Source organism: Mus pahari, chromosome 12 (genome assembly GCF_900095145.1).
Source record: "Mus pahari chromosome 12, PAHARI_EIJ_v1.1, whole genome shotgun sequence".
Lineage (NCBI taxonomy): Eukaryota > Metazoa > Chordata > Mammalia > Rodentia > Muridae > Mus > Mus pahari.
The window spans coordinates 82,446,422-82,471,355 of record NC_034601.1 but is presented as its reverse complement, the minus strand read 5'-3'; the positions used below and the strand labels follow the sequence as shown (position 1 = coordinate 82,471,355).

General features: G+C 45.3%; 2 protein-coding genes across 9 annotated transcripts in view; both read right to left on the bottom strand.

Annotated features, from left to right (window-relative positions):
* Positions 1 to 7,698, bottom strand: part of Il10rb (interleukin 10 receptor subunit beta) — a 20,112-nt gene extending 12,414 nt beyond the window's left edge. Inside the window, exons 1-3 of one of the 4 annotated variants that reach the window (XM_029544563.1) lie at positions 7,523 to 7,698; positions 6,299 to 6,422; positions 2,109 to 2,266 (exon numbers count right to left, since the gene is read on the bottom strand). In XM_029544563.1, the coding sequence (XP_029400423.1) occupies positions 2,109 to 2,266; positions 6,299 to 6,422; positions 7,523 to 7,577 (337 nt within the window). In that variant the 5' untranslated portion in view covers positions 7,578 to 7,698. Of the gene's footprint in view, positions 1 to 2,108; positions 2,267 to 6,298; positions 6,423 to 7,372; positions 7,496 to 7,522 lie in introns of those variants that run through there. The other 3 variants (XM_029544561.1, XM_021209730.2, XM_029544562.1) reach the window with 3 other exon arrangements.
* Positions 7,699 to 8,967: 1,269 nt separating this feature from the next.
* Ifnar2 (interferon alpha and beta receptor subunit 2) overlaps positions 8,968 to 24,934 on the bottom strand; it is a 31,788-nt gene continuing 15,821 nt past the window's right edge. For 3 of the 5 annotated variants that reach the window (XM_021209569.2, XM_029544724.1, XM_029544723.1), the window contains 4 exons: positions 22,513 to 22,670; positions 20,698 to 20,854; positions 14,615 to 14,742; positions 8,968 to 10,411 (listed from right to left, as the gene is read on the bottom strand). In XM_021209569.2, coding sequence (XP_021065228.1) covers positions 9,707 to 10,411; positions 14,615 to 14,742; positions 20,698 to 20,854; positions 22,513 to 22,670 — 1,148 coding nt within the window. In that variant the 3' untranslated portion in view covers positions 8,968 to 9,706. Of the gene's footprint in view, positions 10,412 to 14,614; positions 14,743 to 19,550; positions 19,825 to 20,697; positions 20,855 to 22,512; positions 22,671 to 24,934 lie in introns of those variants that run through there. The other 2 variants (XR_003844897.1, XM_029544725.1) reach the window with 2 other exon arrangements.

The window sequence follows — 24,934 nt, the reverse complement described above, 5'->3', positions numbered from 1 at the left end:
CACACACACACACACACAAATCTGTTTTTACATTTTTTATTTTATTAGATTCTTCTTTTTCTCTTTGTTTTCTGCCTTCTACTGGCTTGGATTCTTTTTCATTTTCTAGCCTTAAAGCTACAAATGATATTTCTGTAGCTGTAAGAATTACTCATAAATATTTGTCATCTAGAACTATATATATTTTACAACTTTTACTTATGTAGCTAGGCCCTTCACCCCATCTCCATCTCCACCCATTCACATGTCACTCTGGGGAGCCTGTATATTGTGGCTCTCTGGACAAGAATATATTCCTCTTTTCTGTTGATTTTCCACTTTGAGAGCTGCATTCACTCTGTACCATCAGACATCTGCCTCTTGGGCTGCTGTCAGTCTTCCTATGAGTCTAGAACACTTGACGAGGGCAAGGCTTTGTTCTTGTTTATTGTAGCTTCAATGCTAAGAACATGCCTTGCACACAGTAGGTGCTCAAAAATAACCACAGAAGGAATAACAAAAGACTCTGAGGAAACTTTGCCTGTGTTCTCCTCTCTGACCATTGCCACTCCCGAGGGGCCTCTTGTTAAGCCGAAGGGCCGGTGTTTCTGCTCTTTCACTTTTACACGTGTGACCCTGAGTCATGCTTTGATCTGAGTCTACAGAGAACTGGCCTCCCTGGGACATAATGTAAGACTCAGAACCAGCCAGGCCCAGCAAGAAATTGTTAGAGTGGAAACTTATATATATAATGGTCCCCAACTTATAATGATTGTGTGAAAGAGACTGGCATGAAACAGAGACCGACCTTTGACCTTTGAATTGTGATATTCCCTCAATTCAAGGAGTTGGTTGTGGTCTGTTACCTCCCCATCAGTCATGGGATCAGGAGGGTGTGCCATGGCAGGCTAGGCGTGCCAAATGCATACTTGATTAATGATATCTTCTACTCGGTATGGGTTTGCAGGAACCCCTCATAACCACTGAAGACCGGTTTTGTTTTAGAGCCTGACTCTCAAGGTCTTTCTGCAACGGTCATTTCCTGCCCTTGTTTTTAGAAAGGAGCATTTAGTAAAGAAAAGTAATGGAGCATTTCTGGGTGCAGAATTCTAAGTTTGGTGCTTGTCCTAAGACAGAACTGGAAAGAGAACAAGGGACCTCGGCCTCACTCTGTCTGAGTGAGCATCTCCTGTGGAACCTACAGAGGCCCCCTGTAAGGACCTGTATAAGCCCTGTATAAGACCTGTATGGACCCCAGACCTGGGTCTTCCCTCTGATGCCCTGGGAGGGCTTTATGTGAGCTTTGTCCCTGACATTTTTTGTAACCTCCAATTCTCCCAGGTGCTCGATGGCAGCCTAACTGGTTTTCAATTCCTGATACTTTAAACATGTTCGTCTCAGGGCCTCTGGGAACCCCTAGCCTCCACTTCTAACCAGAGTATCTTCTTTTCAAAGTTTTCCAGCCAGCCTCAGCCGAGCTACCATCAGGGAATATGTTTCTTCCACCATTCTCCAGGGCAGTGGTCTCTCTGCAGTGGGCCTTTCTCTCTCTGCATCTACCTCTCTCCTCTTCTGCCACATTTTAAAACTTATTTTGCATTTTGTTTTTAGTTTAGGTGTATGGTGCTTGCCTGTATGTATGCTCTGTGTACCAGGTGCCCAAAGAGGCCAGAACCGGTGCCAGATCCCATGGGACAGGAATTATACACTGTTGTGAGTAGACTTGTGGGTGCTGGGAATTGAACCCAAGTACTCTGGAAATGCAGCCAGTTCTCTTAACCGCTGAGCCATTTTCCAGGCCTCTATCCCTTGGCTTAATTCATAGTCTCACGCTGACTTCCTTCCAGGGAACCATCAGAGCTTTCCATTCCCTCATTAACAGCCCTAATTCGTCATATTTGTGAGTAGTGAAGTCACCAAATTTATATTCATTTATTTTATTCAGGACATGTATATTTTCCCCCGCTTCATCCATGAATCCATGAATTTACAGACACAGCATCCTTGCTGTATCCCAAGCCTCATGGCACGGACCATTCATCTGTAGGCCTACTAAAAATTCTTACTGATGGGGATAGAAGCAAGGCAAGATGATTAGATATAACAAAGCAGAAAAATAAATGGCTTACTGTCTTCCACAGGGCAGAAGGTGACATTTACCCACTCCGAATGTTCATCTGCAGACTCAGCCCTGACTCTCACGGTGTGGTCTCCATATTTAGAAAGAATAGAGAAGTCGCACTGAGTAGAGGCAGTGTTCGTGCAGCGATCTTGGAAAGACCTGTAACTACACAGTCAGAAAGACAAAGGCAGTGAGCTTGCTGACTCTGGGAAGATGGCTGCTTTAGTCCCTGTTATGGCAAAGGCCAAAGAAAGACTTCTCATCTTTCTCCTCCTTTGTTTTTATTTCATGTTTTAGAGAATTCCTTCTGTTGCCCAGCGTGGTCTCTGATCTAAAAATCTTCCTGCTAATTTAAAATCTCCAAAGTCGGGATTTCAGTTGCGTACCACTGTGCCCAGTAGCCACTAACATGGATAAATAGTATGCACAAGGAAATTAATATCTTCCAAACTACGTGTCTCCTAAGATCTTAATGATCCCTGGGGAACCAATCACAAGGCATCTAAAATACAATCCATCCTATAGCCAGTAATTTGTGGAGAAATTGAGTTAAACAAAAATTGGTATCTTAGCAGCAGAGACTTTAAAATCCAAATAAGCTTTCCTGGCGCCAAACCCCAGGTTGTGTATTCAACACATCTGACTGAGAAAGCTTCCTTCCTGATTGTGCATTTCTGAAAGCTCTGGGCTATAGTTGGACTATGGTTGACATACACAGATTAACTAGGAAATAATAAGATGATTTCGAAGCATGTCCCAAGAGTGACTCACATTGCAAAGATCCTGGAAAAATTCTAAAACAATTCACCCACCCTCAGAATGATAGCAACTGGAAGCATGGCAGGAGTCTTGGCAAATAGAATTCCTAATTTGCCCACAGCAGCATGAGGAGGTGTAATTAGCTGACCCCAGCCTAAGAAAACAGGAGCTCCCTTCCTGTAAGTAAGGAGCTGTCTGACTGGTTCCCACTACACCTTCCTGTCTAGTTGTGAAAGCCAATTGGGGCCACCCTTGTTGTCTGTCATGGATTTTTTTTCCCTGTTGCTATGATAAAATATTCTGGCAAAATCAATTCGAGGCAGAAAGTTTATTCTAGGTCACAGGTCCAGGTTGCAGTGCATTATGGGAGGGAACAGAAGGCATCGGGAGCAAATGGTTATAGTATGTCTGAGGTTAAAAGAGCACAAGAAACCCGTGTGTGTGTGTGTGTGTGTGTGTGTGTGTGTGTGTGTGTGTGTGTGTGTGTATGCGTGTGCGTGCACACGTACATGTGCCATTGGAGGCCAGAAAAGGACAGTGAATCCCCTGGGGCTGGAGTTACAGGTGTCTGGGAGCTACCCCACACAGGTACTGGGAACTAAACTTGAGTCCTCTGTAAAAGCAGCAAGTGCCCTCAATACATTCAGTTCTGTTGACTTTAGGGCTCTAGGGACCATATCGTGGCTCACTCCATTGTTACTGATGCCCAGAGCTTTGCAAAAAGTAGGTAAGGACTACTGAGATCACAGTCTTCTACAATCTGCCTCTCCCGCTTATATGAACATTTTGCTGTAGAGAGTATCTCTTATAAGCATTGCCTGTCAATAAAAAAGCCTATGGCCAATGAGCTGAGGTAGGAAGTAGGAGGTATGATATCCGGCAGGGACAGAGAGAATTCTGGGAAAAAGTGAGGCTTGCAGAAGATTTGCCCTGGAAGGCTGAAGAGAAGAAACCAGCCACATAGCTGAACTTGGAATAACAGCGATAATAAGTGAACGGCTAGCTGGAGAATAAGCTGAAGCTTATGACCTAGGCATTTACTGATCAGTAATTCGTCTCTGAGTTGTTATTGCTGGGAATTAAGTGGTTGGGAGGAAAAACTCAGGTTTTACATTTTTCCAACCAAATAACTCTTCTGGCTGGTCACCTAACATTCAGCTACTGTAGAGTAGTATTCAGTTACCACACCTGGTGGTCAACACATGCTGCATGTCAAAGGTCATCTTGTAGTAACTCCTCTTTTCTTTTTTGTCGTAGATGAGTATTTTTGTTTTTCTGGTAAACGTGTGATAGGAGTGTCGCTCATACTTACATTTTGGATGTTTCTGTAGGAATATCACCAACACACCCTCTGAAGTGTCTTATTTTAGACAACCTGACCCTTGGATAACAGTCTCCCTCTGTTGCCCAAGTGACAGGGGACAAAGGTAAACTCATACAGCACAGAGTTTATTGCACCTTATAAGTGGCATTCACCTGCCTGGGCTGAATTCAAAGCAAGCCTTATGGACTCAAATAAGTCATATAACAACCCGACCGTCCAGGCCCAGTGTCTTTCCTAAGGACATGGTTGCGTATTCTTTCGGTACCGTGTACCCATCTGTGGTTCCATGGAGAGGAACCCTGGAGGCAAGGAACTAACCTTTAGTTAATAACCACCTCCAGTTCTCTGCCTTCAAGAAGCCATCAGGCCTTTCCATTTCAAGGACAGACAGCTGGAGTCACCCACCCCTGGAAAGTCAGTCAGAGACAGAGCAGAGAGAGAGAGAGAGAGAGAGAGAGAGAGAGAGAGAGAGAGAGAGAGAGAGAGTCATGTGGTTTGTCCCCTCTTAAACTCCTGCTGGAGTGTCCTGTCCTGTCCTGTTACTCACCCGGGACACCCTCCCTGCACTGTTTTGTGATTCTGCCATCTAGAGCTAAATACCTGTGACCAGGCTCAGGTATTTCATAACCGCAATAGCCGCTGATAGAAGAAGGAAGTTAATTCCCACAGTGAAATTGCTGTGTCTTTCCAGACCCAAGTGGAGAAGACAAGGAGATGAGGTGATACAGCCACCACCCTAGGGTTGCTGCAGATGCTCTTTTATCAACCAATGGTCTCTGGACTGTAGGCAACTATACCTAGGTTTAACAGCACACACTGTTTTTACGGAACACATACTGGAATGTATGTGTGCATGATGCTGAATTATCATTGTTAACTTGATGGAATTTAAAATCAGCAAGGAAATGACCTGAGTAGGTCTATGAGAGTTTTCTGGAAGGTTTTACAGAGCAGGAAGGCTTATGATATCCTGGATGCCTGGATGCTAGCAGCAGTTTCTGATGAACTCCGGTCTCAGACTGAATGAGTAGGAGGGAGGGAGCTGAGTGCCAGCTTTCTGCCTGCTTCCTAATGGATGCCCTGTGTGTGACCAGCTGCCTGGTGCTTCCACCACTGTGCTGGACTGTATGTAGCCTCTTACCCCCCCCCCCAAAAAAAAAAACCCCAACCAACCAACCAAATATACAAACAAACAAAGCCCCTCTCTTTCCTCATGGTCCTTCATCAGATAGTTTGTCACAGCAACGAGAAAGGAAATTAATACAGTTTCTAAGTCAGAGAGTTCAGGGAGGAAATTAATAAAGTTTCTAAGCCAGAGAGTTCATAGTAAATGCTAAAAATGGGTAAATCTCAACATAGATGCTCGAGCCTATATATATATATATATATATATATATATATATATATATATATATATATATATATACATATATACTTGTATTATTATATGATATAATATTTCTATAGTATATAGTATGGTAGACATAGCATATATTATATAATAAAGTACACATTATGTATATATGTATAGCCCTTCAGCATCCATGTAAAATGACAGCTGGGGCAAACAGGGCGGGGCTACCGAGATCTGGAAAGGCATGTTCTCTATGGCCTGTCTGTCTGGCCACGTTTCTGAGTCACCGAGAGGCCAGGTGTGCTGGCTCATGGGCCCTGGGCCTCCTTCTGCTGCTGGCACCCAGCCTACGAGCAAGGTGGACAGGCTGTCAAGGGAAGGCTGCACCCTTCACCGGATATGGGGACTTGCAGACAGGAAGGACAGGTAGAGGCCCTGTAGTGGTGGTGGCAGATCCCAGAATGGTCTAGAAGGCCTGCAGTGGAGGGTAGGTGGTATGAAGCAAGCGCCTTCCTGACCAGTGTGCACACTTGGCATTTTCAGGCGCCCCTCCCCCCCTTTGCACACTGTTGACTTTTACAGCCCTGGCTGTATAACAGTAACAGCTGCATCTGCTTTTCCGCTTCAGACACTTCAGTTTGCAGCCAGCCTGGGCTACATAGTGACTTCTGTGCTACTCCCCTGGGTAACAAAGCAGAAGGCAGATCAAGGCCTGGCTTTAGGAGGAGCCTTCTGCCTTGAGAACAGCCCCCAGACCTACCTTTCATACTGAGCTGTGAAAGTCAGGTTCTTTCTGGGGAAAGCAGGTACCTCCCACTGTAGAATGTTCTTGAAATTAACTGAATTCATTCTGACATTCTCAGGGGGTGGAATCATTCCTAGAGCTGAAAAAGATAAGGGGGAGAAGGGGAGAGGTAGTGATGTTTATGAAAAACAAAACAAAACAAAAATAAAAACAAAGCAAGACCCAAACCAAACCAAACCAAATTAAACAAAACGAAACAAACAAACAAAAACACAAAAACCAAGAAAACAACCATATCCAATATTTGGGTCTCCCAGATCCATGTCTTCAAATGTGTGGAGGCTAGGTTTTATTTGAAGCAATAATGAGAAGGATTTCTGACTGAAGTCCCTGGAACCCTGGCTGGAGCTGGGGCAGGGAACCTGGGAATCTTTACCAAGCAACAAACTGGGTCTCCCTGGAGACCCAAGAAGGATTGTCAGGGAGACCTCTGGGTGAGTGAGCCTGAGGTCCCATAGAGGGCAGCTTTGGGCTAAGGGCAGAAATTACTTATTAAGTTTTGATGTAGTAAACTCTAAACCACTCATCACCCAACTGTTGCCAACAGAGACTAAGTGTGGCGGTAATTATTCAACACCAGGCTGCCTGGGAAGTTTGGGCTCAGGGAGGGGATCCCAATCAGAACCAGTTGGGAAATCCCGAGAGCGCAGCCAACAGAAAGCCTGGCTGAGAAGAGTCCCCAGAAGCTCTCTGGGGAGTTGAGGGGCAGAATTCATATTTTAGGGTGTGGACATGTAAAGAGGGAGGTGTGGTGAAGGGGAGCTGGCGCTGCAGAGGACGGGGGAGAGGAAGGAGGGCTGGGGCTGGGGATTACTCTGGTGTGTGTCCCTAAGGTCCGGACAGCCACTGCGGGGTGCTCAGTTTCAGTTAGAACTTCGGGGGCGGGGTGGGGGCGCTGTCAACAACTGTCCCCGCACCCCGCTTTACTTTACCGTCTAGACAGCCTGGAACCTGCTGCGGGNNGGGGGGGGGGGATTGTCCACCCAGGATCTAGCCAGTGGCAGCACATCGTCGCGGGTGTGCACTCACCCGACCATGGCGAGGGGTTCCCTTCCCGGTGCTAGGCGTCGCTCACGGTCCCTTTCGGGGCGCCCGTGGGCCAAGACTTGGGGACGCCCCGCCTCCGAGTTCCCAAGCCTGCCAGCCTGCCCGCCCGGGGCCCCTGCCCGCCGACCTCACCTGGCACCAGGAGGAAGCCACCCAGCCAGCTCGCCACGCTCGGCGCCCAGGCCATGGCCCCGTGCGGCAGCCCCGCGGCCGCCCGCGCCCTTCCTGGAACCTCCGCCGGGCGGCCAGGCCACTCCCCTCCGGCTCCCTCCGCCCGCAGCTCCACTGAGGACGGGGCCCCGAGGGCGGCCTCAAGCAAAATGCATTAAGCATCCTGGGTTAAGGTGCCGTCCCTCCTCCAATCCGCGCTCCTGTGCTCCTGTTTCTCTCCCCTCCAGTGTTCCCTTCTGTCTCTCTTCCTTGGTGGGTGGGTGCTGAGACACTGTCTAGCTAGTCACATAGCCTAGACTACCCCGGAATTCGAAGCGATCCTCCTGTCTCAGCTTCCCTGCTGCTGGGCAGTTGCTTTTCTTTGGATCACTCAGTGTTCCCTGTTTTTCCCCACAGAAGCATCACTTCTCCAAAGTCTTGTCTCCCAAACAAAAGCTGAATCCAGCCCAGCTCGGGAAGTTTTAGTGCCCCTCCCCACCCGAAGGACATGGCACAAGGCCAGTTAGTTCATTTCTTGGTAGCTTCTTACATAAGGTTGCTGAGAAAGGTTTAATTTCCTCTTCTTAAAGGGACTAGGTGGCGAGGTGGGAAACCCCACAGAAGGTCTGCTGACTACATACTGAGACATATCTAAGTCAGACAAGCCACGTGAGTCGAAGGGGACCATCCCTGCAGGCCACGGCAGATTTAGAGAAAGCTAATTACAATTTTGAAATGGCTTCAGAACCACAAAAAATGCTGTACAAAGCATTCCAGAGAAAAATGATTCAAAAGGACTACAGAGTCTTGTATGAAAAGTACTTTTGTATTACTCTGACAATTTCAAACATCGTATAAAATTTAAAAAACAAACAAACAAACAAACAACGAAGTGCAAGCATTAAAAAGCCAACTCCCAGCAATTATGCAAAGCTTTGAAGAAAGCGCTGCTGCAGGAGAATGATGACAGCTGTATTCAGAGAATACAGGGCAGAGAAACGGTTGCTGTGTGTGGGGTCTCCTTCCCGTAGGATTTTTATCTCACAGGATAAAAAGTCCAACAAGGGTGGATGACCTGCTCAGTCCCTTTATTTCATAAATTGAGAAAACTGAAGGTTAAAGAGGTGATGCGGAGCCGGGCGTGGTGGCTCACGCCTTTAATTCCAGCATTTGGGAGGCAGAGGCAGGAGGATTTCTGAGTTCGAGGCCAGCCTGGTCTACAAAGTGAGTTCCAGGACAGCCAGGGCTACACAGAGAAACACTGTCTCGAACAAAAAACAAAAACAAAAACAAAAACAAAAAAAAAGAAAGAAAGAAAGAAAGAAATAAATAGATGCAATCTTAAAACTTNGTTCGAGGCCAGCCTGGTCTACAAAGTGAGTTCCAGGACAGCCAGGGCTACACAGAGAAACCCTGTCTTGAAAAACCAAAAAAAAAAAAAAAAAAAGAGGTGATGCGGAAAGACTTTAAAATATGGCCACGATATTCCTCTCTCTGAGTCTCGTGCTGGATCCTAGAATTATTCATGAGGCTTCTTGTCCTCCTCCTCACATAGGCCGTGTGCTTCGAGGGGTTTTATGGGTGCCTGTGAATGAACTTCCCAGAGTAGAGGAGACAGATCTTGACAACTGGGAAGGACCCAGACGGGTGGGAGGGAAGGTAGGGGAGAGGGGGGTTCAAACCTTGATGGCTTTCCTTGTGCGCACACACCTTCTCTCTCCGTGCCAGCAGCCAGCTCAGTATGCCTTACCTCTGCCCCTTCTGCCCCCTTTCAGGTTCATTCCCGGAGTCCCACTAAACACTGCTTGGCCAGTTTTTCTTTCCCTTTCTCTCCCCCAACTGAATCATTTCCTAGAAACAACACAGGGATGGGAGGCCTTGGCTGCCTCTGAAAACCACGCAGAACCTGTTCCCTGAGAAAGGTAACACAAACCACCTTAGTGCATTAGTGGAAAGGAGGTGGGCAGGTCACGATCATGACCCCTGTAAACAATCCTGATGCTCAATTTGGCAATATGCATAGAGAAGACCATCCAGCAAGGGCCAAGGGGGCTGTAGCGTTCTCTAGTCTCTCCGTCACAGACACCTGGAGACCACAAGGCATCAAGTCGGACTCTGAAGAGAACCCTGTAGGTGCCCAGCACCAGTCAGTGAACTGCTCTGGAGTCATCTCATGATGTAGCCGTCCCCCACATCAGCATCGGAATCCGAGGTGTCTGATTTCTCAGATGACCCATCTTCAGTCCATAGATCCTGGGAAGGAAGGCTGGGGAGGGATGGCTGTGTCCTGTCCTCACCAGCTATCCGAAGGTCTGACTCTGTCCTGTGGGGACCTTCGTCTAGGAGGATGGCGTCTTCTGCGAGAGATAACGTCTCCGAGGCATCTTTATCATGGAGAACTCTCAAAAACACAGAGTTTAAGTTAACGTTGAAGATAGTGTTGTCCCCGGGCTCATCCATGGAGCTGTTGTCCTCCGAGGGGAAGGAGTCCTTGAGCACACTCTTTCTTCTCTCACTGGGGCCACTTGGGTCTTCTGAAGGCCCCACCCCCGCCTCTGTGAGGAGCTGTGGCTCAGCTCCAGCACCCACTCCAGCTTCATCAGATTCCTCAGCACCTGAGTCTTCTTCATGCAGGGGATCCTCGGGGCTGGCGGAGGTGTCAGAGCTCTGAGGCAGAGGCTTGCCCGTCAGTCCATGCATGGTGTAGCCAGTGACACTTGCTGTGGGGACCTCTTCATCACTGTCACTGCCATCCTCATAATCGTAATTCCACAGTCTCTTCTTCTTGTTTGTGGGGATGATTTCCAGCCGGTCGATGGCTTCTGAAGGTGACCGTTCAGGGAATATCCAGGTTAGAAAGTGATGGAAGTTCTAGAGAAGGGGGGGCATGAGGGAGGGAGAGAAAAAGTCTTTCACTCGTATTAGGTCAACAACAACAACAACAACAACAAACCCTTAGTATTCACTGTGAAGTGATGTGGATACAAGTGACATCCACATCCCTGTGTGATAACACCCATGTGTAATAATAATACTCATGTGTAGTAACACCCACATGTAGTAATAATTAATACCCATGTGTGATAACACCCATGTGTGATAAGATCATGTGTGAAAACACCCCTGTGTACTAACAAACACCCATGTGTGATAAGATCATGTGTGATAACACCCATGTGTGATAACACCCATGTGTACTAACACCCTTGTGTACTAACACCCATGTGTGATAAGATCATGTGTGATAACACCCATGTGTGATAAGACCCATGAGTAGTAACACCCATCTGTAATAACACACATGTGTAATAATACCCATGTGTAATAACATCCATGTGTAGTAATAATACCCATGTATAATATCCATGTGTAGTAATAATATCCATGTGTAATAATACCCATCTGTAATAACACCCATGTGTATAATACCCACGTGTAGTAATACCTATGTGTAATAATACACATATGTAATAACACCCATATGTAATAAGAAAAGCCGATGGTTGTCTGGCACTTGCTAGATGCTGGACACTACTGCATTTCATTATATGACCCTCCAAACCTAAGGATGCTAAGGTCCTCCCTATAAAATGTTACAGCACTTGCATGTCACCTCTGTATATTCTTCAGCTTTCAATCACCTCCACATTACTTACAGTATTCAATACATTATAGACACACTGCGTGGCTTAGGAATATTGCCAAGAACAAGCCCGTTTAGATACTCTGTCTATGGTTGGATGGAGTCTGTGGATGCAAGCCATTTTCTAAGTCCCTTTGCCCTCAGAAGTGCTCTATGAAGCAGGCTTGTTTTACTCTCTCACTCTGTCCTCTGTGTGTGCATGTGTGTGTACATGTGTGTGTGCTAAACTTAGCCTCTTGCATGCTAAGCACACCCCATACTACTGGACTCGACCTCCACACCCAGCCTCTAGACTTACTACTCATTTAGCTGTGTGTGGTATGAGGTAGAGCAGGATCCTATGATTCCTAGTATAGATAATACTATCTCTGGCCACTGAGGTCCCCCACCAGTTTGCACAGCCACTGTCACTGTCACTGGTCTCTGTGCATGTGCCTGGGTTTCTGGGCTCCTCTGTGGATGGGATTTTGTTATCCTTTTCACTAAGTTTATTACATTTATTCCTTCAATTAAGAAAATAATTTGCTGTTTCTATAATTGTAAGAATATCAGGGCTTTTGAAAATGATAATCCACTCCTACAAATATAAAAACCAGGAAAATAACCTATGTCACTAGTAATCTGAGCCAATCATGGTGAGCTCTGGTTCTTTGGAGGGTGGCAAGAGAGGAACCTGGGAGAGCTGGCTGTGTTTTCTTCCTTGGTCTGAGCATAAGTTAAATGATTTTTCAGGGTTGGGCGAAACTCAGTGAGCATCCCACAGGTGGCTTGTGTACCTTATTCCTGAGGCTGGGAACAGCATCACCCTGATTTTCTAATTAAACACAGAAATTTAAGTATGCATGATCTTGCTAATCCTTTTAAAAAAAATCTGAGATGTCTCATTGTGTAGCCTTGGCTGGCCTAGATACTCACTCTGTAGAACAGATTGCTGAAACTAAAATTTAGCTCCAGAGTATTATGAGCTTAGTGATATTGTTTATAAATTTTTACTGTCTGCCCAACTCCTCAGAGCCCCATGGCAGCCTTGTTCCACATGCCAATACTTGGAATACATTGCCTCACCATTCAGTAGAGTCAACAGGTATTTGTCAAATGCAAAACAGTAACCACTTAAACACATTATTAGCATGTTCAAGATGCTGAGCTCAATTTCCCAAACTGGTCAACAAATTCATCTATAAGCACAACTAGGCTTAGAGTGTCATATTTTCCTACTTCTGGAGGATTTTCTTAAATGGAGAGCTACAATTTTTAACAGAGACAGACCCCAAGTGACGATAAAACAAAGTGACTAAAACTCTACCAGCTGTGGAGGGACAGTTGATGACATGGCTGCTGCTAGAACAGAATAAGGCAGGCGAACTGCAACAGGAGAGAGCAAGGTATTTCTATTTGAAACGTTACAAATGCAAGGTGGGGGCGGAGCAGTGGGATAGAAACAAAAAGACAAACGGTTGGGAAATGCGGCTGAGTCTGTGTAGGTAGAAAGCAGTAGGATCAATAGAGTCTGTAAGGGCTCTGAGCTCTAAGTGGAAGCACAGAAGAAAGGGAAGCAGACAGTTTCTTTGTGACTAAGGAGAGTCACAGGTGAGGGCAACTGTGCTCTGCCATCACAGGGAAGAAAACACAGCTGGTTTGATATAAGACAAACCTAGGGTGTGTATATGATCTGCCGAAGTAAATTAAAACAAATAGATGACCTGCATAAAAACTTCCATTGTACTACTCCAGTTGGAATGAGAGAAAGAGAGAAGAGAATTGATCCAAATGCCCTACAGCTGGGAAAAATAGTGTCTGGATAATAATGTAATTGCATGATCGTTAAACATGATAGGTGGAGGGCTGAGAAGGCTCTGTCAGTAAGGTGCCTGCCGAACAGGTATAACTACCCGAGTTCTGATTCCCATGGGACCTGTAGCCTAAATCTGCAATTCCAGCCTGGATGGGGTGGGATAGAGGCATAGGGAGCCCTGAAGCTAGCCAGCCTAGCTGAACAGACGGCCTCCAGGTTCAGTGAGAGACCTGGTCTAAAAAGATATAGGGGAGGGGAGGCAAAGACCCACCCTTAAGGCTCAGAGAACATTGTAGAAGAAAGAACAGAAACTTTGTAAGAGCCAGAGGTTCAGGGAGTTTGCGGTGAGAGTGTGTCTCCCAGGAATGTCATATGTTACATCTGTAAGGTCTCACCAACATTAGTGCCTAACCAGGAACAGAGCATGGATAACAATGGACACACAAATGTGGACTGGGGTCTGGGAAAGCCAGGAGGGCTCAACCCTACACAAAGATCCACAGGCAACTAAGGGATCACCGGAGTCACAGTGGGGACATCAGTCTTCCCCAGGGAAGTGTACACCAGTTGGTAATCCAATACCAAATGGTCAGCTACAACAACACGAAGAAAAGTAACACTGTAAAGACTGAATAGGTTGTACTTATGCATTTAGGAATATATATGTATGTAATAATAATTAACAAAAAAAGGGGCCACGAGTGTGAAAGGGAGATAGGGGAGTCTGTGGGAGGAAGATCGGGGAAGGGGGAAATGATGTCATTACATTATAATCTCAAAATGTAAAAAGTGTAAAGTTCTTAAAAAAGCAATCAACTTATTTTTGAGAAATTGTATGGTTGAATAGAAAAAAAATCAAATAATTTTAATAAAAATAAAACATGTTTTACTCATGTTAAAAAACAAAACAAAAACAAACAAATAAACAAACAAAACAGCCAAGCGAACAATAGAGTGGAAAGGGCCAGCAAGGTCGCTTAGTAGGTTTGACATAAAGTTGCCCACCTGAGCCCACCCCAGACCCACAGCACCGAGAGCTGACTCTTCATTAAAGTTGCCCTCCCATGCCACGGGATGCCCTGAAAGGTGCTCCCTCCCCAGTCACCAGGAAATGCGTGTAGTTAAGGTTTGTTCTGTTTTATTTTCTTTGCTTTAAGGAGGAGGAAGAACATGAAGTTGAATGGGTAGTAGTCCAGGGCAGGGGGTAATGGGAGGAGTTTGGAGCCAGGAAAGAACATGGTAAAAGATACTGTATGAAACTGTCAAAGACCGAATTAAAAAATAAGTAAATAAATAAAAATTAGCCAGAGAGTCACTGGGATAGACACCTTAAGTCAGCACGTGACTTCTGCATAATGAGCATGTGCATAAATCCCTACCACAGAGGGAAAAAAAGGGAGGAGGGGAGGAGGGGAGAGGAAGCTCACATGCATGAGAGAGCAGAGAGAGAGAGAATAGGCAGACACACAGAAAATACAAAATATCAAGTACATTCGGGACTTGCAGGGACAACAAAGAATCTAGGATGACCAAATTGACTGATGCTGGAAAATGAGTCCTTTCCTAAAAAATATATTATGTCTGTAACAAAAAAAATTAAGTTAAAATAAAAAATAAAGACAGAAAAACTACATACCAAGACATTGGGCAAATTGTCTTTTAGGCATATATAGCCAATTCGTTTCAGCATTATGATGGTGCTCACAAAAAACATCACTATCAAACCCGAAGTAATTATTCCTACTTTGGCAGATTCTGATAATCCTGTTAATGAAAAGACAAGCGGCTTTATTCAAAAGAAATGCAATACATGGTTCACGGGGGGGGGGGGGGCACNCCCACATTGGTCTGGTGACAGTAATCAATGCAGGGGAAGTGAAAGTTTAGAAGAAAAAATTTGCTAAATACCAAAGAATGGAAGCTAATCTAAGTGTGTATATTTTAAACAAACTATTTGTAGATTTTCAAAGTAAAAAAAAAAAACCTTTATGTTCTATAGTTGCAATACTGTAGTTGCTGGCTGTCTGCGGCTCTTTAAAATTTCAACCATCAAATTTGGACAGAAACACCCCACTAACCACAGCCCAAATGCCTGTGGGTACCCATTGCCCAGGTGGGACCCTTTGAAGACACAGAACTGGACTGGAGAACCAACTGGGCCATTCTGAGGCTCGGCCTTCCCAAATGCAGCTCTTGCTTGTGAAGAACTTCCCTTGCCAAATTTCCTTTTTGAGTTCTACCTCCGCAGTGGAAGCAGCTGTTTCTTGTAGGTGCAGTGGGGCTGAGAAACAGTGAGCCGCCACAGGCAAAGCTCTCTTACATTTCAAAAAAGGAACTATAAGAGCATGAGCCCCATATCCAGAGTTTCTGGGACAGTTAATGGTTTTTCTTTCTCTTTTTAAGGAGAGAGAACATGACATAGGATACAGAAGAGCAAAAAGGACTAAAATGGACCGAATGCTTGATGTCTTTTGAAAGGGGAAGGGGTACACAAGTAAGGACCGGAGGCTTGAAGGCTGGCCCTGGTTTTGGAGCCCAGTCTCCTGCCATGAAGATTGAGCGACGGAGGCTCCTCTCGTCTGTGAAAGGCCCGGGATCAGGCCTAGGCTCGGGGCACAGCGTTCAGCATTGATGTGAATGTGACACGGGGATTCTGACTCATGCATGACTCACCGGTCTAGCCAACTTTCTAGAGTCTACACGGGTGCAGCACGGTGAACTCCACAGACATGCTACAAAGCACATTATGCTAATCAGTCCGCTCCCTAGAGCAATGCTTCTCAAATGGTGATTCTGTCATCAGTCTCAGAGTCTTTAAGACTTGAAGAATTTGTGTAACTTAAAGGGAGTAACAACATACAATCTCTCTTGGGCTGAGGCCGACCATTCGTGTATGTTATCACTGTAGATCGTCGTCCTAAAAGAGGGGTTAGATCATCTCACATTGGGAAGGGCAGACCAGATTGGTATCTTCAAACCTTGGCCTTGGATGTGTCTTGTCTTTCTTTTGAAACCTAGGAGCCCTGGGCAACAAGAACAGTGTTTTATGGTTGTTCTTCTCTGCAAGAGAACTTTCTTCCTTGCTGGGCCCTCTGGGGGAGAACCACTTGGATGACTGCAATGCCTGGCAGGGAGTCACCTGGATCCCCCACTTTGTGGCACACCCATGTTCTTCCTAGATCCTAAGTCAGATCTGCTTAAGTCACCCCCCCCCCCAGTCTCCATCTCTCCGACTGGCTTTTAGGGTCACCTACATTGTCTAGTGTCCTTCAGCCTTTTTGACCTTAACCCAGACTGGCTTATAGTTCCGAGGTTTAGACTTCCAAAATGAACTTCACTGAGATGAAGCCCAGTTTGACATCGGAGATCCATATCTATGCCTTTTCTGCTTTGGAGAACCCCTTCCCTCCCCTTCATGCTCAGAGCCAGTTGCTTAGCAACTTCCCATCTCTCAGTGTCTGACCTAGCTTCCAAGGTCACTGTCCTTTGTCTCCTTTCCTCCTAAGGTTCTTGGTGCTCCCAGGAGGCTCACATGGGTGGCCCCGGATGATCTATCTCCATTCTTTATTTATAAGGAGCCACTAAGCCTCTCTGGCTACAAGAAGTAGCATGTTGACATATCTAGGGCCAAGACACAAATATCTTTTCCATTATTCTGTCCACCACACCTTCCTTGGGCCCTCATTCAGGAAGTAGTCCTTGTCCTGGTCTTGCTGTAGGTGTCCCGCCCCCCCCCCCATCCTTTTTTCCATCAGAGAGCTGCCGGGTGCTTTGGTGCATATTAACTGCTAAGTGTGAGTTGCTTCTTAAGGACTTGACCTTGGCCAAGGCAAAGTTGCTACCACCTGGAGATCATGCCACCCAGGGCTATTAACAACTTCAGCTACTGAGAAGCCCTTGGGTTTAGGCTGCTTAGCTGAGGGTCCCCACACCAAGGACACCCACTTGCTTTCTTTTTCTTTGCTGGTCCCACCTCCTCCTCCTGAGGTTCACCCACCTCCACATAGATCACAGTTTAACAGGGATTGCAGGAAATGTGCACCAAGACAGCCATATTTAAAACAGTGACCGGCCCTCCCCTCCCCAAGTCACTTCCTCATCCTTTTCTTTACCCCCTTTCCTTACTGTCCTTGCTTTTCTTTTCTTTAACTTCATTCTTTTGTCTCCTACTTCAGTGGGAGTTGCACAGAAGTCAGAGCTGTCTGCCTTCAGCCCTGCTGTATTTATCAGACAGAGAGCTTCCCCACAGGGCTCACTAGGTTTACTAAGAGCCAATGGATGCATTTAGGGATTAACTAGGGGAGGTTGTCTCGCTGTCTCTCTGCGGCTGTCCACCAAACTGCACGCATATGACCTTTGGTTTTACTGGTTAAGGGTAGTTCAGATGGCAGTAGAAGAGTAAGAGGAAAAATAATAGTGTATTATCTTCATCTGTTTGATTTCTGAGAGCCTGACAAGAAAACCACAACCATTTGGAAAGCTGGAGTTCCCTGCCCCTTAGCTGTCTTGATTAATGACAGAAGGGGGAGGGCAACAATGTGCAAAAGGACATGTTATCTATCACTAGATAACGGTGGGATGAAGTCAGAGCATGCTATGGCAAAGGTGGAGCATGGGGGTAGGGGATGGAGGTAGGGCATGGGGGGAGAAACCCTGTCTTGAAAAAAAAAAACTGGTCTGCACCCACCACAAGTCCAAGCTGGGGGGGGGGGGAGGGAGGGAAGGCCAGCCTCCATAGAATGGTCAGCTGCTTGGTCAACACCCCTGGGTCACAATAAACCTTCCTCTGTGGTCTTAATAACTTGACTTTATTTTTTTTTTAATTTTAATTTTTTAAGTTTTATTTATTTTATTTATGAGAGCACTGTAGCTGTCTTCAGACACACCAGAAAAGGGCATCAGATTCCATGACAGATGCTTGTGAGCCACCATGTGGTTGCTGGGAATTGAACTCAGTATCTATGGAAGAGCAGTCAGAGCTTTTAACCACTGAGCCATCTCTCCAGCCGCCTTGACTTTACTTTTTATCACATTTATTCGTGTATGCTGTGCCACAGTGTGCACATGGCGGTTACAAGACAGCCTCATGGAGTCCAGTCTCCTCTCCCACGATGTGGGCTCTGGGGATCAGGCTTAGCAGCAAGCACCTTCACCCACTGAGCCATCTCATTAACCCTTACTTGAATTATTATTGCTTGTGGGAATTTTATCCGTATATAAGATCATGCTATTTTACACACATATATATGTAATAGTGCCCCCTCTCTCCTCTTCCTGGTTCTAGGCTCAGGGATTCAAACTTCATGAAATTCCCTGAGTGACATCAGTCTGTTTGCTGTTTATAACCAGTGCCGTTTGGGGGCTGCGATGGTTGGAATACATCTCTTGCAGTTGGCATCCTCTGAGAAGGTTCTGGGAGGTGGGATGTTTCAGCCAAGAGGCACTGCCCTCATTAGTGGAGTAATGCTGTCATTATGGGAACGGGCGAGACACTTCGAAAATGGCATTGGCATAAAACAGCTTGCCACCTACCTCCCTTCTATGACATATGGCACCTCCCACAATGGTCCAGCCAGCAAGCCTTCCCATTTTAGTCCCAGCCTCCAATACTAGGAGAAATAAATATCTCTTTTTTATATAGTTATGCACTGGGGGGGGGGTATTCCACTATAGCAGCAGAAAAGGGACTAAGCTAGCAACTGTATCTGATTTTCTGCCAATGAAGGGGCCCTGGGGAGCGGCTGGACAGCCTTAAGCTGGGGGCTGATCTATAGAGGAAGGAACTGCTAAAATCAGGGAGGTGCGGTTCCTTCTAGTCCCGCCCTCCTTAATTTAGGAGATTAAGCCTCCCGCTGAGGGCAATGACTTGGTTCGACCCAGGTAATCCCTGGACTTGGGGACTTGATGCTCTTCCTTTCTAGTGAACATTCTGAGGTTCTTGGCAGGACGTCGCAGGCTGATTCTGTGGACGAAGCTCAGACCCTTCTGCCCCTTGTCCCATCCACCTCTTCAGCTTTATCCAAATAGTCTCATAAGTCTATGCTCTCCCCAGTTCTGTGAAGCACTTTATCAAATGTTTGGGCCTGAGAGAAATCTGGGGGAGTTTTTGATTTTTATAGTCAAGTTGGACAGGAGTCCATATGGTCTGAAGACCGTAAACTTGTGGGGATATCTCTTGGAAACAGACCCTTATCCTGCCCAGTCTGCTCTGATTTTGAGTCAGAAATGACCTGAAGTACTGGCTACTTGGAGTTAAGAGCTCTGGAGTCAGACATGCCAATACTGATCTGTTTGGGGCTTATGTTAACAGTTTTGTAAGAGACTAAAACATAAGTTAAGCTAAGACTGGCTTTTGGCCTTTACTATGTGTCTGTATATCTTTCAGCTTTGAGAAACACCAGGCTGTGAGGACACACTGCTATCAGGGTACCCTTCCTGCCAGGCCCTATGTAGTGTAGCTTGCTGCATCCCCCACTAGCTAAGTCTTTTGTAACAGTGACCTTTGGCAACATTGTGGTAGACTGCCTAGCAGAAGAAATGTCAGGTGACAGGATTAACTTTGGCTCGCTCACCATTTTAGAGAGTCCATCCTGGCAGGAGAGGCGGGTGGAGGAGCTCAGTTAGATGGATGGAGTGTGTTCTGGGAGCTGTTCGAGGGGTGGCTGAGAGAGCAGAGAGCATGCTGCATAGCTGGAACCAGGGGTGGATGTGACTTTAAAAGGTTAGCCCTGTTCCCAAGTCAAAGGCTAGCCCTGTTCTCGGTGACCTACTTCACTCCAGCGTTTCCAGAAAGATCCACACTGGTGCCATTAGCTGGAGGTCAAGAGCTCAAATTTAGAAGCCCATCTGTGGAGGATATTTATAATTTGAATCACCTCTTCATTCCCTTGCCAGTCCAAACTTAATTTTACTCCGATGAATGATGATGCTTAGGAGCCTGTCTTTGGGGCTGAGGAATTTAGAGAGCCATCTTAGAAGAGGAGTTTCAAAGCCCTTTTCTTTTAGTGAGACTGTGGAAGAGCTAGTGACTGAGAAAACGGGGAGGGCGCCTGGACTCAACTGGTCTCCATTTCCTTCTTTTCTTTCTCGAGGCAGGGTCTTGCTATGTAACCCAGGCTGGCTGGAAACTCACTACACAGACTCAACCTTATGAGGATCCCGCCTCCCGAGGGGTAGAGCGTAGGCATGCTCTGTCACATCCCAGGTTCCCTTGTCCCGGGCACAGGGTTTCTCAGATAAAGAAAGGTTGGGGTCATAGTATTGGCTGTCTCAGTGTGTCTGTTACAGGAAGGCTTTCTGACATCACCAGTGGCCACCTCCTCTCTATGGACAAGTCCCCTTTCTGATATATGCTGGACAAATAGTCTTAGGACTCACACCAGTTCCATACTGTTCCCTCCCAGGCTTTTAGTGCTGGTGTTTCAAGCAACTTCTGATCTTCTAGAACTTGGCACAAGCAATGGCCAAAGGGCACACAGTGCTGAATTTCACCCAGATTCCCTTAAAGGAAGTGCTACAGGGGTCTGTTCTTCTTAGGCAGGTATTTGAATATTCTGAAGGCAGGACAAGACATTAGAGACGGACCCATAGGGGCAGCTCAGTGATGTGCATTTATTGGAAGAAGTACATTTAGTGCACTAGAACTTGAGATTTCCCTTTTTCCTTTCTGCAAGTTTTCCATCAAAACAATAGTGCAAATTTAAAAAAACCTAACCATACCTGATTCCTGGTCAGGCTGAAGGACGATGCATTTTAAGGGAGATTTTATTGCGGGGTCATCATCAAAATAAACAGATACACAGTAGTTTGTCTTTGGAAGTAAGTCTTTAAGGACAAATGTGAAGTTCCCAGTGACATTATTCACCTTGGGCTTGTGCTGTAAAAAGAAACACACACACAAACACTTCGATCAGTTAAGACTCTGGTGAGAGGTTAACCCTAAAGGTTCTATTTTCATGATGTCATTGCCACAGCATTATTTTCCGTAGCTGATAAGGTGATCAGGGTGAGTTTGGGCCATCAGAGTGGAGCACCATGAGTAAACCCTGGTGACTCACAGAGGAAAATACATCTGAACACAGGCAGGCATGCTCCCTGCTCTCCTCATGTCTGTCTCCGCTGCCTCAGGACTCAGTCAGTGGGAGGGCCATCCGTGGATGTCAACCTCTCAATCTCAGCTCCAGAAGTCAGAGTCAAAATAACCATCCTTCTTGATACAATGTGCAGCCACAGGTATTTCCTTACAGTCACAGCAAACAGACTAAGACATTCTTCTTTCCGCACCTGTGCAGCCTCCTCCACTTCATCTCTGTTCCCAGCCAAGGGCACCTTTCTCCATGCTCTCAAAATTCCACCAAGTCTCTAGAACAACTCGCCCACTATGCCACTAACTGTCACCTTCTCCAGGACACTTCACCTGCACATAGACATGCTTGTCATTCCTCCAGGCCCCACCTTGTAGAGCTGCTGCTGCAGCTATGAGAAAGGCTCTGGCGAATGAGCCCTTCAATGCTTTCCTTGAGTCCATGCAACCAGGCTTTGCCCAAGACTCACCAAAGGCATGCTTATTAAAAGACTTTTAACTCCAGACATGGGAGCTTAGATGCTGGCCATTGCCTTCTTTCGAATCCACACTGGCATCTCACATTTAACATAGCCTAACCAAAGTGCATCCAGAGTCCTCATTATTTCAATTAACGGCAACTGTAAGGTGCTGTGGCCATAAGGTTTCTCTACCACAACGTAGAGTCCACATATGAAACACATGGAGCACTGGAAGGTCACAGCACCAACATCTGGTCCAGGCCACTCCTGCCTGCTGCCTGGGTTACACCAATGGCCTCTTTTATTTCATGATTTAATTTTGACTTAAAAATCAATTCTCTTAAAAAAAAAAAAAAAAGATGATGCCTCTGTGTACAGTTTTCATCCTATGATGTTGTTATCCTAATAATCACAGTCAGTAAAATGCTGATTCATGCTTTGAACATAAAGAAGCACGGATGAAATACAACAGTAGATGATACAACTCCTCTCCCCTTTTCTTCCCCTCTGTCTCTCTGCCTCTCTCTCTTCTCTCTTTCTGTCTCTATCTCTCTCTTTTTTCTCTGTCTCTGTACCTCTCTCTTTTCTCTGTCTGTCTCTGTATCTTTCTGTTCTCTCTGTCTCTGCATCTCTCTCTTCTTTATCTCTCTCTGTATCTCTTTTCTCTCTCTGTGTCTCTTTCTGTCTCTGTATCTCTCCTCTGTCTTTGTCTCTTTTCTCTCCCTTCTCTCTCTCGTTTCTCTCTCTGTCTCTCTGTCTCTATATCTCTTTCTCCCCTCTCTCTTTCTCTCCTTCCCTCCCTCCCGCCCTCTCTCCCTCCCTCCCTCCCTCTGCAATGCTGGGTGCTGAACATAGTAGCAAGCAGCCTTCCACTGAGCCACACCCTCTAATGTAACCCTTCCCTGGCTTTACACAGTTCTTGAAAAGGAAGTGGAATGTACCCACTGCCAGCTATGTATTGTTTCCATCTGAACAAGAGGGACCACTTACCTGCTTCCTGATGCTGTCCCCTATCTGCTCTTTGATGACAAATGGTGTAGACCTCATCTTTTCCCGGATTATCTTGGAAGTGACAGGTGGAAATTCCATCGTCACGTTTATGTGGTCTGTAAAGCCAATGATCTCAAATTCTGGTGGCTTAAGAGGAGCTGTGGAAAACAGACACTCTTCATAAGAAAGAGAAATGAGTAACCGTATTTCCTTATTTCAGGATGTACATTGTATCCTGTGGTCAGAGACAGTGGCATTTCTTTTAAAGAAAGGCTAATTCTGTTTGAATGGGCTTCTAATTCTAGCTGTATAGTATTGTTTGGATTTACTGTTGAAAAACAGAACAATTTGATTCATTAGCATTCCTATGGCACATGGTACACTGACTTGAGATGGATGTCATCAACCTTCCCAATTCTCACGCTGTATTGTAGACATGAAATTTAAAATGACTTATTTTCATGATTCAACATGAATACATAATAGTAATAAGCAACAGTAATACAAGCAGGGAATTTTCTTTGAGTATAATCAACTGTTCTATGCTAATGTATATTAATATATACATATTAATTGGGGTATATAAATATATATGCACATGCGTGTTCACACACACACACACACACTAAAATGAAGTCCTTCTAACCCACAGTGCTTTTTATAATTTTACTTAAGTACTTTAAAAAACAAAACAAAACAAAACAAAACAGGTTTTCCCTATACAGCCTAGGCTGGCCTTGAACTCACAATCTCCTACCTCTGGTTCTTTAGTACTGGGATTACAAACACGTGCCACCATGGATGACTTGCTTCATGATCTGACATAAACATGTCAATACACATTTATTTACCTGAGGGTTATAAAACCATGCCTCCTGGGTTAGATTTTGGCACAACCTACAATCTCACTTTTTTTCTTCTTTCGGATGATTTTGCTTAATTAATTAATTAATTAATTAATATATATTTTGGTTTTTTTCGAGACAGGGTTTCTCTGTGTAGCCCTGGCTGTTCTGGAACTCACTTTGTAGACCAGGTTAGCCTTGAACTCAGAAATCCTCCTGCCTCTGCCTCTCAAGTGCTGGTATTAAAGGCATGCACCACCACACCCGGCTGTTTATTTATTTTTAAGGAATCTCAAAGGAAAACACAAAGAACAACACAGGACAGAGACTTGATGTGGTGTTTCTTCTCTGGCCTTCATGGAGTTTTACTGACTCCTGACTCACTTCGTAACTTCCTATGCTAAATTTAAACCCTGTGTTCTAGTGACCCCACTGATTCACTATTTTGAACAGATTATTTTTAATATTTTTGAACAGAATCTATGTGTTATTTGGTGTTTCTGGAGCTCAATCTCTGCATTTGTTCTCAGCCATTTCTTTCTCCTTAAAAGAAAAATAAAAGTGTGTTTATTTATTTATTTATATTTATTTATTTATTTATTTATTTATTTATTTATTTTGCTTTTCTAGACAGGAGTTCTCTGTGTAGTTCTGGCTGTCCTGGAACTCACTCTGTAGACCAGGCTGGTCTCGAACTCAGAAATCCACCCGCCTCTGCCTCCCAAGTGCTGGGATTAAAGGCGTGTGCCACCACTGCCAGGCAAAAAAAGATTTTAAAATTATGTGTATGTATGTGTGCGAGTTTGTGGGGCATAGGTACAAGTAAGTGCAGTTGCCTGCAGTGGCCAGAAGAGGGCAGCAGGTCCCTGAGGCTGGAGTTACAGGTGGTTGTGAGTTGCTCACTTGCGTGCTGGGAACCAAACTCAGACCCTCTGGGGAACACTGTGTATTCTTAACTGCAGAGCCAATTCTCCGGTCCTCTTGATCATTTCTTTATAAAAAATTATTAGACAGGAATTCTGAGTCACGTGAGAAAGGTTTTAAATTTTGTTCTCTCTCTTTTGATGTAAAATACATGTATTTTGATGTAAATACATCTATTTAAGGTAAACATTTAACAATTTTTATATTACATTTAAATTTTTTTTTTTACATTTTTGATTTATTTTGTGTTGTGTGTGAGTATGTGTATGTGTGTGGGGCCACTCTGTCACAGCGCATGTGTGAAAGTCAGGGGACAACTTGTGGGGATCAGCTCTCTCTCCCTTGTGGGTTCTGGGGACTGAACTCAGGTCAAGTGCCTTTACCCATTGAGCCATCTTGTTGGCTTATGTTACTTTAAAACAAAACAAAAACCAAAACAAAACTTATTGTTGGATCTGTTCAGAAGAACTATGTCAAAGCACGATATTTGTATTTTTTTTCCTAGTCCTGGGGAATTTGTTTGTTTTTATTATTAGATATTTTCTTTATTCACATTTCAAATGTTATCCCCTTTCCTAGCTTCCCCTCTGAAAAGTCCCTATCCTCACCTCCTCCCCCTGCTCCCCAACCCACCCACTCCCAATTCCTGGCCC